The 13,637-nt window shown below is 39.1% G+C and overlaps 1 protein-coding gene across 7 annotated transcripts in view; it reads left to right on the top strand.

Annotated features, from left to right (window-relative positions):
* The window catches only part of LOC121518468 (peripheral-type benzodiazepine receptor-associated protein 1), a 112,846-nt gene that overhangs the window by 89,405 nt on the left and 9,804 nt on the right, over positions 1 to 13,637 (top strand). For 5 of the 7 annotated variants that reach the window (XM_041800787.1, XM_041800789.1, XM_041800786.1 and 2 more), the window contains 7 exons: positions 1,599 to 1,754; positions 2,052 to 2,864; positions 6,036 to 6,135; positions 9,071 to 9,210; positions 9,319 to 9,487; positions 11,626 to 11,694; positions 12,305 to 12,352. In XM_041800787.1, coding sequence (XP_041656721.1) covers positions 1,599 to 1,754; positions 2,052 to 2,864; positions 6,036 to 6,135; positions 9,071 to 9,210; positions 9,319 to 9,487; positions 11,626 to 11,694; positions 12,305 to 12,352 — 1,495 coding nt within the window. The remainder of the gene's footprint in view (positions 1 to 1,598; positions 1,755 to 2,051; positions 2,865 to 6,035; positions 6,136 to 9,070; positions 9,211 to 9,318; positions 9,488 to 11,625; positions 11,695 to 12,304; positions 12,353 to 13,637) is intronic. The other 2 variants (XM_041800788.1, XM_041800790.1) reach the window with 2 other exon arrangements.

Genomic DNA, 13,637 nt, shown 5'->3' with positions numbered 1-13,637 from the left:
TAAAATGAAGCATGTCTCTGATTCACTGTCTGAATGTTTGAGGGTTACAGTCTTTCCATCTAGTCAAAACCTGTCGTCTGGCTATATCATTGACTTTTTAAACCAACTTTTCTAATTCCCAAGCTTACATCTGCAACCCACTTTAGGGTCCTGACTCCTGACCCACCAGTTGAGAGCTAAAGCTCTATACAGCCTGTATCTCCTGCATGCACCAAAGCCTGCTGATTGGTCAAAAGAGCTCAGACTACACATGTATTACAATCACAAACTACAACAGTTCTCCTGCTGAAAATCCAGACCCCAAGTACATATTCAATATTTCTGAGCTGTGTGTAACTACAGATTAAACATTAGAGGGCTGTTAAGGCGAATGTAGTAAACCTCATACAGCAAAAGTGCAAGTCATGTGAATTTTATGCCATAATAATCAACCCTTCATATATTAAGCTGTTGATCTGCAATGGTTCATATAAATCATAAAAATGGCCACCAGTGTTTGAGTAATCTTTTAGAGTATCTAAAGTAGTGGTTCTCAAATGGTGGGGCAAGGAACAATGATTTGCCTCAAGGAAAGTCTTGGTGTGCCCAGGGAGGCTGTTATATTATATATTATTTCTAAACTATACAACAAATAAAGTTACTTTAACATGTTTTAAGGAGGCTATTTTTTTAAGCAAATTGATATTGTATGCCTTGCCTTGAGATTTTGACTTGATCTTAGGTGTGCCTTGAAAAAGTTGAAAAACAACTGATTCAAAGGACTAGAAGTATCCATATTAATTTACCAAACTTTGAACATTTATCTGTAAGGTTGTAGGCATTACTGTTACTGGACTGTCAGTGAACTTGTAAACCTTAGGAATAAATGGGTGATCGTTGCAGTGGCAGGGTTGTTTTGCAGGAGCTGTTCAATTCTATTGTAGAGCTAAGTTAGCTAAATGGGCAAATGTAGATTTAGATAATACAATTGAACTTTAAGGAATAAATAATTTAGAATTGGTTCAAACATCCATTGTCTGGAGCTTTTCTTATACTAGATCACAACTTTATAATCAATGATTTATTAAACAATTTTACATCATTGATCAGTTGGAGTTATTGCTTTACCATGAAGAAAGCTTGACATGAGTATTAATGACTCCAGGGCATAAAGTTGCTTTTTCCCCCATCATCATTACGAATTTTGTTGGTACAACTCTGACACAGTTGTTTGATTTTTTTGAAACAGTTTTCAAAGGCTTTGCCTAAACTTTATAAACCATTGAAAGACTCTGTAGTAAATATTCATTATCAGTTGATGGAGCTTCTCATTGTGTATATGTAATAAATACTGAACAACAAATTTGTTATTTATCTTCAAGATGTGTTCAACTTAAAGTACCTGTAAGGATTGAGGATGTCAGATTAGCTGCCTTTTTTCTTTTCTTTTTTTTTTCCTTTTTTTTTTTTAAGAACAAAATTTTACAGTGAGTGATATACTGGGCTGCTAAAGGAAATTTTTCATCAGAAAACACTAATATACAAAAGGAAAAACATAGGAGGTGAGAGATACTTCTATAAGTATATCCACATCAGATCCTTTTTTTGTTTTCCTGCAGGCCTACAGCAGAGGACTTGTGGAACCTCCATGTGACTACAACGCAGACAACAGCCGCTCCGATCTGTCTGACATCCTGGAGGAGGAGGAGGAAGACCTGTACTCAGACCACCTTGGGGAGGTGCAGGCCAGGGGTTACACATGTGCAGCTAACAGGGTAAAATTGTTTAACTTTATATTTCTCTGCCATACTTATCTTCATGTTAACATGCACTTTGTCAGCTGTGTTTCTTTCAGTGTGTCTTGCATGTTTGAATTATCACTTCTTTTTTCTTCTGTTATAATTTTTATCATGCTTGATTGAGAATCTTTATGTTTTTCTTTCTTTCTTTTCTCTTTCCTTTGCATGGCTGGTTTGTCATCTGTGTTGTCTGCACTTCCCTTTATTTACCAAACATTTCTCATCCCACCTTTACCGACCCCATTTTGCTTGATTGACTTGTGGCCATTGTAGTTACGCAAGTTAGAGACTCCTGACAGTGATGAGGAGGTTCTGGAGAAGATTCTTAAATTGCCTCCTCAGGTGTCCCATAACAAGCAGCTGTTCAGTATCCCTGAGGTGACAGAAGAGGAGGATAGCAGTCTAGAGGAGCCTTTAACCCGCCAGAATCAGCCTCGACCACGACCCAGCCAGCTTCTCCCCAGGGACTCAGAACGCCCCTACCATGCTTCCACACAACACCCCCATCATGCCAACCCACACCCACATGTCCCGCCTCCCCATCACCAGTTTAACAGGGACCCCAGACCTGTAGCCAAAGAGCCTTCACTAAGACAGGGGCCCCCGCAGGTCAAGCCTAAGACACAACACAGAGTTCACTACGCAGACACGGTGGACACCATCAGTTATCCTGGAGAAAAAGATGTGAATGTATATGAGGGTCACACTAGCAGGAGGCTCTCAGCTCGCCGTCCTACTCAGCTGACTCCAACCAGCAAAGCACTGCTCAGAGGGCTAGGGGACCGCCTTAGGAGGGAGGCCATGCTCAGGAGTCAGATGGCTGCCTCTGTGGCAGCCAACACTGGATATGGTACTACCCCGCCAAGACCCTACCCGCTCAGCAAAACAGTACGCACTGTGAGGTCACCTATCAGTCGCGAGGTGGAGATAGACGTGGAGTACGGGACGGATGACAATGAGGAGCCTTCAGAGTACCCTCCTGGGGAGGTGGTGGTGGAACAGATGAGTGCTGAGTGGTGGATAGAGGGGGCTTCTGTAGAGCACCTCAGACCTCCTCACCGCCGAGGCCTGAGGGCAGATCTGCCGGTAAACGTTGCTGCAGGCCAGCTGTGATCTGTTTTTTCCCCCAGTGCTGTCCTTCTCCTTCTACCTGTAGCACTGTGGGTTTAACTGTCTGAGTACTGTGTAGAGAATCTACCTCTCCTGTCATCATTGCAGTGGACAGAAGGAGCTCAGGCTGCACACTTTATGGCACATTTTTATGGTATAAATGCAAGAAAAACATTTATCTTTAAGATGTAGTGAAGGCTGAAGTGAGTCTGAACCTGAGCTCCCTTAATCTGACTGCACTCATTGCTATTATGTTAGAAATTCACCTTGTACCTGAAGAACCACTCAGAACTTAGTCTTAGTGGATATACTTTCTCATCCCATGCAGACATCCCATGTTTCATGTCTGCATGACACACATTCAGCTTTTTTTTTTTTTTTAAAAACAACTATGCTGTCAAATTTGATCTGAAATATATATAAAAAGTTTAGTAGTTTGTAATCTTCACCAAAGTCGTAGGTAATGATTTCATAAGATTACAGCTATGCACGCTCAACAGTAGCAGCATCAAAGAGTAGCAGTTAAAATATATTTTTTCGTATTTGGCTGATTTATTGGCTTCTTTAGACTCAAGAGCTACACAGAAAATCTGATTGGCACACTTTACAGCTCTTTTGAGTTACCAAAATTTAAATCCCTTTGGTGACTTATTACCTAATATTGTCTACACAGCACATAGCCTACTGTGTATCCACCTTTTTATGTGTTGCCTCTACTGTCTTTCTACAGCCTAGTTAAGCTCATTGTCTGAAACGCTGCGGCTTTATAAGAGGAATAACAGACATGATAACCTTTCTAACTATTTTAAAGACTCACAGTCTGACAATGAACTGGGTAGAGTGTGTGCAGTGTTAGAGCCAAGTGTTCCATTGAGAATAATACAACATGTGCCCTCCAACCTATGTTTCATCATGATGTTGCTCTTCTTCCATAAATTTAAAATAATGAGGATAAACAATTGCTATTCTCCCTAGTTAAATCAGCTAGCAGTGCATCCATACTGACAATGGTAGGTTTACCATTGGCTGGTCTGTGCTGACAAGTGCAGAATTAGAGATTGTGCAGATGCTTCAGGGATTTTGTTTTTTATGACAAAAGGTACAAGGAAATGTAGTTTTTTTTTTTTCCTGGAAAGGCCCAACTCTGAAATGAACCATAATGCATTACTTGAGTTACAGAACTGACAAATTATGATACTTGTTGCAACTAAAAAGTAATCCAAGTACCCTAAAGGATAAGAATGATCCCCTACTACAGATTAATTCTTATTTTTTAATTAGGATATTAGGGGTGTAATGGTACAGAAAAATTTCGGTTCGGTACATACCTCGGTTTTGAAGTCACAGTTCAGTACGTTTTCAGTACGGTGATTGAAGCTATTAAATAAAAATTAATTTTAATTTTTTACTTAAATTGTATTAAAATAAATATGCTGAATAAATTACATTTAAATTATAAATAATGCAGCCTCCAAAAGTTCTTCAGTGATTAAAAATATTAATAAATAAGTACATTTTTGAATAACTAGCTTATTTTCATTGATATATCGACATATTCATACCCATTCTTTAAATGCTAAAATTTCCTCGAACGCATCATCACACAACCACAAGTTAGCTTGTTAAGTATGCAAATTAGCGTCTTTTTTGCTGATTTCAACACGGACTTCAGCACTGGATTACTTTTTAAACCAATGGGACCTACTAAAGAGGTTAAAGCCATGTGAAATCTGAGGATAACTTTACCTATGACACAACTGCAGAGTCCCTCTGTCACTCCTCCAAGGCTGATAGTTGAAGTTAAAGTTAATATGATTCACAGAGCCAGAGAACCATTGCTATACAGGTGATTTAAATGAAGCCGGTGGCTCTTCTAACTCCACACGCGCCATTACTCTTCTTTGTCTGTTTTGTAACTACTCCTCCTTCTGTAATGACGGTTGCTGGCAGCTTTTTGGCTCATTGCCGCCACCTGGATTGAAATGAGAACTCGACTTTTTTTAATGCTCACTCAGACGTATTTGTCGTATCACTGCGTGCACGGAACTGTGACGGCCGTACCATGATGTACGGGACGAATACAAATACCATTACAACTCTATAGGACATTAATGCATATAATCCAGAGATCAATCTTTATATTTAGACCTGCTCTGTTTCCTGGCCGCTCCTCATGCCACCAGTCTCTGACTAACGTTCCTCATGCAGCTTGGGACTTGTCCTGTACTTTCTTCTAAGACACTTTAGATTCTTATTTGAGGTTTAAAATCTTGCACCCTATCATTTTATTTCAGATATCCTGGGGCGTTATCAATGCAAGCTTTGCGCTATATCCAACTTTTGTTCTTTGGTAGTACTTCAATGTTGAAGCAAAATAGGTCTTGTAACTAAAACCTCCCTACAAGAACCGATATCAGATCGGATCAAATTGCGAATCAAATTTAGACCACTTGAATCGAAATCGAATCAATTCAGGCAATCAGTGGCAATACCCAGCCCTGCTGAAGGATTACCTCATAACACATCACCCCAACACAGGACTTAAATGGCACAGAGGCATGATAAACACTGGTATCTTTTGATCTATAAATCCCTGATTGGATGATCACTGTCTTATATAATATCTATGCTGAACTGGTCCACTGGACCCTACCAAACTCACTCCACTTATTATTTAATGCTTTAAGTCCCACAGGTTATTTCTCTGAACTTAAAAAATCTGCTTTCATGCAAAAATGTGAAATAATTTACAACACAGTCCAAAGATTCTGAGAAGACTGTTTCTCTTGGACAAATTAGAATCATAACAATCTCAAACTACTACCCCTCAATTATAAAGCTCTTTTTCTTGAGAATCAGCTTTTATTGCTTTTTTTTAATCATGTTTTTTGGTAACTTAATGTTATTGTAGGTGAGGGAAATCTCAAGAGCTTTTAAGGTTTAAATAGAATTGAAACATATAAATAGTGTAACAATGAAAAATAATTTTACAAAGCATAGTTCATTGATTATTGGTGGATAACAGGACTGCCTGCATTCACTGTCCATGTTTTTCTGACTCCAGGACATCCCTTCATCCCCATGTGTAACTGTGTTTCTGTATTAGAAGTTAATCTTAATGGTTTCTTGTTTTAATATCTTGAGCAGGAGCCCAGCCAAATGCCTCCAGCTGAGGCGGGTCCATCGTGGGGAGTCCAGGCCGACCTATCTTCTAAACCAGCATGCTTGCAGGCCAAGCAACCCAGAGGTCAAATACTGTTTCCTGTTTTCTCTTCCCATTTCTCTTGATTTCTGTCTCTAATCTCAAAGATGCACTGGCTACATGCAGTATGCCTCTGACACACCTATGCTTTCTGCTGGCAAGCCTTCCCCTCTTTCACATGATGGTAGTCAGATTAGCACCTTGTGTAGGGCAGGAGGGGGAGGTGCTGTAGCTGCAGTGATGAAGTGGGAGAGAGCCCGCTAAGCTGAGAACAGGCTTAACCCAAAGTGGCTTGTCATGACAGGAGGAAGTGACAGACATTAAAATAGTAACCTCGATTAGCCAGCAAACAAGCGGCCTCCAGAGTGGACCTGTGAGTCTTCTTCTTCCTACCTGCCTTCAATGGTATCAGTCACAGTTTTTGTCTTTACAAGCTGAATTCTTGATTCAAGAATCCCCCTGACCATGGTACATGTGTGAGTGCACAGTTGACTACACAAATGTACAAGTGTGCAGATAGAGGAAGGGTGCAGAGAGAAGTTCAGTCCTATCTACTAGAATATCAGTGAGGATGTGAAAGTACACTGACTGTGAGTCTTGCCACAGATGGGCTGATTCTCTCTAATGAGATAGAGAACACGTCCCTTCAGCACAGCTTAAAGTGTCACTACAGCTCTTCAAATTTGTCGCTAGCTGTCAAACAGTAGTAAAGCTTTTAGCTGCACCAGTGCCATGCTGTAACTTGTCTGCCAGGCTGTAGAAAGTGCTTCCAGTCGTGTTAGACCACAAAGGCTGCTGTGCATGATCTGCTCCCTGGTTCTATGGTTTTTTACACATTTTTATTAATGTTACCTTACACTTTCTATAAGAATTGCCCAATTAAATGTAAGAGTTGCTTGAATACTCCTTTCACTGTTGCTTGTTGCTTCAGGTCATGTAGGAGTGCCCATTTGTCAAACAGCTCGCTAATCTTAGGATCAGTGGTTTAGCTTGATTACCTTTTTTAAGGACATGCCTGTGCTCTGCAAACTCTGCTCATGGCAGCTCTACAGTTTGCAGGCAGTGGGGGAAGGGAAGGCTGGCTTTACTGTTCAGAGCTTGTTGCAGGTGCTGCATGACTTGTGTGTGGAGTGTAGAAGTAGTATATTATTAGCAATACTGAATTCAATTTTAATTTTCTCAAGTTTACAAAAGAAAAATGTATTTGAAGGGAAATTCATTGCATGCAATGTAAATGTATGCATTGAGATGGAAGATATTGTTCTTGTCCTATATCAGATGTGCAGGCATTATTAAATAAGTTTTACCTTTTGCCAACGCTGATCCTCCTAAATGCATAGACCGTCAGGTTTCTTCTGTAGATGTTTTCAAATATAGTTGTGCCTGTAGACATTCAGCGAGGAACTACTGCAAGTTTGGTTACATTCAAAACTGCCATGTGCATTTTGTTGTTATATTTTCAAATAGGATTTAGCAGGAGCCAATAATGTGCCAATATTATAGAAGCTTCTTGATGATATGATATGACTAAAAGAAGGAAGACAGACATGTCTGTCTAACCAGCTGGCGACAGATAAAGTCAGTCCCATGGATTTGATGTCATAACCTGTAAAAAGTCATTAAAATAAGATCAGTATTACAGTTTAAAAAATGACCAAGAAAACTGGTGGCTTTCAGCTGAATGTGTCAGTTGTTGGTTTTACTAGCTTTAGTTTCTTTTTTAATATATAACTGTTGAGAACTTTTTTTGACAAAATCAAAAAAAAAACAAAAGAAAAAAGAAACAAAGGGACATTACCAAAGGCTCTCCCTGTTTTCAGCTGCCTCTGTAATGACTACATCTATGATCACAGTTGGCTAAAAGTCATCAGGTCTATATGGTCACTAATTAAGCATGTCAGAATTGTTCTTACATCGTTGTCTAGTTTGACACCCTGACCTGACGTCAACGACGTGGTTCCTGACGTCTACCAACAGGAGAGCATTTGCTCCTTATCTTTGCACCATCATTTACAAGATTTACCTCTTTTTATCCCCTTTTATTCCCTAAAACTAATGTGTACATTTTATTTTATGTACATTATCACATGAATACCTTAAGTCCTATCTGAAGGAGAGCCAGTCCATATTGTCCTCCTCTTGACACATCCATAACTGTTATCCATAATCGAAACCATAATTGTTTATTTTCCTTTTTTACGAGCAAAAGACCACTACAATTCTTAGAGCGCTTCTGTTATAGATTGACAGACACTCTTTGACACCCCCGTCAACTTGTGAACTTGCACTTAGTCGCAGAGACAGTGGTGACGTCAGCATACGGTGAGCGGTCAGGATCACTCTTGTAGTATGGCCAGGTTGTCGGCCAAGACTGGACAAGATTTTTGTTGCATAGTCTGACATGATGCTGTCATGAACGACCAAAAAAATCTTGTAGTCTGAGCCGGCCTTTAGACTTAATAAGTCTTATATAGATGTTGATTTGGCAACAGCAAAATAAAGAAGTTCTGCCCTCATTATATCTCTCCATACTTAAATATTACATCTGTATTGGTATAACATCAGTGTATCAGTGTGTGGTTTCATATTGCATTACATGTTTAGAAACACAGGTCATGCTGTGTGAACATAGAGCCAGAGCGTCTTATTCACACACTCAGGTATGATACACACAGTACTGTTCTGTCTCGTATGCTTTAAGTATACACATTGCCCCCCTTTCCCTTTATTGCATCTCTGATGGTGGATTAGAGTACAATGACTTTGCCCTGTTATTCTGTCTCCAGATGAGGTGTAACAGGGATCTAAATATCCTTTCTTGAACTGGCACTGCATACGGGTCAAGAGGAAACTGATTTTACCATTGGGGCATTAAGAGCCATAAACAATTAAAAAATATAAATGAGCTTTTAATATGACAATCATAAGGCAGCTGAAGAAGGACACCACATGAAGTATTGTTACTTTTGTCTGTTTGCAGGAGGTGAATCAGCAAAGCCAAAACCAGACGGTGACATACGGATCTTTGTAGCCCTCTTCCCTTATGATCCTGCCACCATGTCACCCAATCCAGATGCTGCTGAGGAAGAGCTGCCCTTCACTGAGGGACAGATCATCAAAGTATGTCCTGAGGCAACCCAAACATGACTCAAAAATTTGAACAATCCTGCTTACAAATGTGTTTGTGTGAATCAGTTCAGTGAATACATGTTACCCTCCTCTGTCCAGGTTTTTGGCGATAAAGATGCAGATGGGTTTTACCGAGGAGAGTGTGGTGGTCGCCTAGGATATGTGCCATGTAACATGGTGTCAGAGATCCAGGTGGAGGATGAGGAGACTCGGCAGCAGCTGCTGCAGCAGGGCTTCCTGTCAACAGCCGCCTCCATGGACAAGATAGGTAGGTAGAATGGTCAGTGAAGACTGTAGCATCCACACAACGAAAAACATGATCCTTGTAAACATACTAAGGCTGTGTGCTTTTTAATGTAAAATTCATAATATAAGTCGCACTGTTTTATTTACCTCATGTAACTGCCATATTATTGCATGTTCCTATAATAATTCTGTTCCGCTTTCTGGCACCCTTAGCACACCTTGCAATCTTACCATCATTGCACACAGCCTGTATACATGGGTTAGACGTATAACAAGAGCTTATACATATTTAAATCTTAATTTTTATGTTTTATTAGTTTTATTTTTTCAATATTTTATTTTCAATTCCTGTACATCGAAAGCAAATCTAACCAGTGTCAAATTCCTTTTTGTGATAGCATACTTGGCCAACAAAGCTTATTCTGGTTCTGGTGTGTAAGATGCAGTCTGTTTTGGGAGGGTCTCTGAGGAAAAAAATAGTTTAACCTGCCTTTCTGTGCAATGAGTTTCATTGCATTTAGCAAAGTCCATGGCATTAGGTTTCTGTGCAGCTTTGTAGCTGTTTCAGTATCATTTGTGCTGTCTAGAGTTGTATTTAACTGAGGGGTCTTTTTAACCAGAACAGCACTTCACAAGGTTTATATTCTGAACTGTATACCCAAAGCCTGATCCATAAGGGGCAAGTGGGCTTGTCCTTGAAGTATTTCACTTCTCCTCCAAAACTTTTACGTTCTGAGTTGGAAAACTGAAGAAGCCTTTTGGAAAGAAGACAAAACATATTCAAGAATCTAAACCAAGTCCAGTCACCCTTTTTGGTTCAAGATTTGTATAGCCATGCCCTGGATGACTGAGAACTAGCACAGAGGCACTCATCATTTGACAAAATGCCCATTTAAATTGTATATAACCGACTAGTCTACAGAGGACAAAATGCTTAGAAAAACAGTCAGATTCATCACAGGAATATTGTGTCATCAGGAATGATGTGGGCCCGATATGCTTTGCAAAGCATGGCTAACATTAGCCTTAATTCCTCTTTCCCGTTGAATATCATGCATAAAGTTGTTACTGTCTCTTTAATTGAGTAGTTATGTGTGAGTATAACCCTCAACAGCCTACATACAACTTTGAGTTTGTTTTGTAGTTTAAAAAAAACTGTCATGTTGTGCTGTTTCTACAACATGCCTAGTGCTAAACTAAACATATTTACATTTGGTGAAGTGTAGGTGGAAAGCTCTAACTAGAAGGCCACAGGCATAAATTGAAGCTACAGCAGCGGGAGGCTTCATTACAGTTTTTAAGAGAGCATTTGACCCTGATTTCAGGCCTGTGTTTATAAAAAAGGATAGGTAATTGGTTCAACTGTCTATTTATTGATGTCTCTCAGCATTTTAGACTGGTATATTTATGGCACCATTTTATTGGAGGCAGCCAACTTTAAAATGACAAAAAAAAAAGCTATTTAAACTGCGTCTTATACTCTGAATTTTACTGTATTATGTTTCTTGAGCTGAACTTTCCAAAATTCTAACATTCAGACATGTTTTTCCATAGGTTTAAACTGTAATGCTAGACTCATAATATCACTACTTTTCATGTGTAAGTGGTAAGTGACAATAGCAGCACAAGTGTAACAGAATCTGGACCTAAAATATACATTTTAAATCTCACATTTTCCTCTTAAGTTGGCCCGCTGTGTAAGCAAAAGAACACTGGACATAGTCATCCACAAGTGATTGAAGAAATAAAGCATTGGCACTTTGAAGCAGCACATATTTGTCATTCTGGATTTTTGTTCACTGTGCTGCTATGAAGGGAATCATAACCATCTACATATTCTCAATCACTGATGGCTTTTTCATGCAGGTGTCTGAAAATGTAAACTTAAGTCAAAGTGTATGTCTTCAGCACACACTTTGCTTCTGTTTCCGTCTACTTTCTACCCAGAGTGATATATACAGATGGTTTAACCCTTTCACTTCCACTTGTTCTCACTGCTGTGTCTGCTGCTCACTGGTTGTCATGTTTTTAAATTGCTCTTCGCTGGCTTCTCATTGTCTACTTTGTCTGGTCTGCTTCTCTCAAAAATATTCCACCTCTGTCTTTCTTTTTTGTTACAATTATTTTTATTTTGGTTTTCCTTTCTAAAACTCCATAAAGGCACTCGCACACATGCACAGCTTCCACGTCGCCCTGTTCCACCGCCGAAACCGAGACGGTCCAAGAAAGGTGTGTCTCGCTGCAGATTGTTTTCTCTCACCTCTTTTCTCTATTCTCCTCTCTTGTTTGCTTCTCTTTCTTTCAGTCAAGCTTCTGCTCTTTCAGTTGCTGCTTCTCACTTCTCGCACAGAGATTTTTAGGACAGAAAGTCAAAGTAAATGAAATTTTACAGCACAATCTATGCACTAAAACTCTACTGGCAGTCTCTTTCTCTGACCAAGTCCTACAGTTTTATTTAAGGACACAAAAGCTGTGCATCTTTCCACAGGTCCACATTTTTGAGATTTGCATTGATATGCCTCTGTGGCATCTTCTCAAGTTTTTCCTTAAAAGCACATACATGATATGGAGTCAGCTTTTCATTCATGTGACTCATTGCAGACATAGCAGCAGAATGTGGCCAAAGTACAGAATTTAAGCATGCCAGAATTCTGCTTCAATGTCACAAATACATTACTTTATCACCTAAAGTTCACTTGTTGAAGCATCCATCTGCTCTGACCTCCATCTTTGATTTTATCTGTGTTGACTCAAACATACATTATCCTCAGATTGGTTTACCTTCATTACATTTAGTGACTGTGGTTATGCTTTCCCCCCCACACTTCCTCTCTTGCAGTGGAGTCTGCAGTACAGTGGGAGGAGAGTTTAGACTCCTCCAGTCAAGGTTTGTAGTCAGTGTTGAAGCCTCTGTTTGCTCCTGCATGATTACGCAGACTCTACAACATCTGCTGGACTGCAGCATGACTTCACTCACTGTGTTTTGCATTTATTTGTCATCCTGTTGCATCCTTTTTTAAATCCACTGTATTCACACAGCAGCAATTTTCACGTGAGGTCTGATTGAGGTCACAGTGTCTCAATTCCGGGTGAGAATCTGACAAATCATTATTATTTCATTACTTTTGACTTAATAACAAATTCAGAGACAACAAAAATATGAAAGTTAGGTATGGGGATCAAACTGTGTTCTGTTAAGGGCCCAGATCATTAATTTTTGAGCACAGTGACACTGCTGTCAGGTGATGTAGGTGTTGAAATTGGTAAAACAAAAGACAGGTAAAAAAAAAAACATGGTTTCATACAGGTAGACTGTGATGACATCTAAATAAAGCATCAGTATGAGGTAGTCAAATGTAAAGTGAAGAAAAAGGAATAAAGGAAACTTCCGTGCTTCTTTTTTTTTGGGGGGGGGGGGGGGGGTAATTGAAGTAGCCATGATAATATCAACATGATATTGGCACCAGCAGATATTCCCCGAAAAACCTGAATTATTATCTGTAGATATGAAAATTTGTTTACAACTGATATTTGTGATATAAAAATCCACCTATATCAGCTGTAAGTATTGGCAGCATAGACAAATAAGTTTTGGACCATCATTCTCTTTGTGTTGAAGTTAGTTTGAAGGATTGAAATTTGTCGTTTAGATCACCCTCAAACTTTAAATTGTTTTAAGGACTTCATTTGAATATCATATTGATATCAGCGTTTGCCAAAATTGATTTTTAAGTATGGGCATATTGGATATCAGCAAAAATCCAATACCATGCACAGCAAGGTTATCATAGTAAACTAAGACTAACCAATAACTAAATCTTAGCTTTATAAAAAACAAAACAAAAAAAAAACAACCAAAAAACTTAAATCCATGCTTAGAAAAACTAAATGAAATAAAAATAAAATTAGGAGCAAAATGTCCATAGTTTAAGTCTTTATCAATAGCAGATACCCAAGCCTATGGAGAGTAAAATGGTCTGATTTGTTTGAATGAACAATGGTAATGTTGGGTCTTGGGTTGCATTTGAATATCAAATTTGAATTAAAAAAAAATCTAAAGTGAATAGTAGCCTGTTTGAGAGTGTTTTGTTGTTGTTTTTGTTCTTGTTACCTCTGCAGAGGAGGTTATGTGATCGGGAGGGTTTGTTTGTTTGTTAGTTAGTTTGTTAGCA

Source organism: Cheilinus undulatus, linkage group 12 (genome assembly GCF_018320785.1).
Source record: "Cheilinus undulatus linkage group 12, ASM1832078v1, whole genome shotgun sequence".
Classification (NCBI taxonomy): Eukaryota; Metazoa; Chordata; class Actinopteri; order Labriformes; family Labridae; genus Cheilinus; species Cheilinus undulatus.
This window is presented reverse-complemented; position numbering and strand designations above follow the sequence as displayed.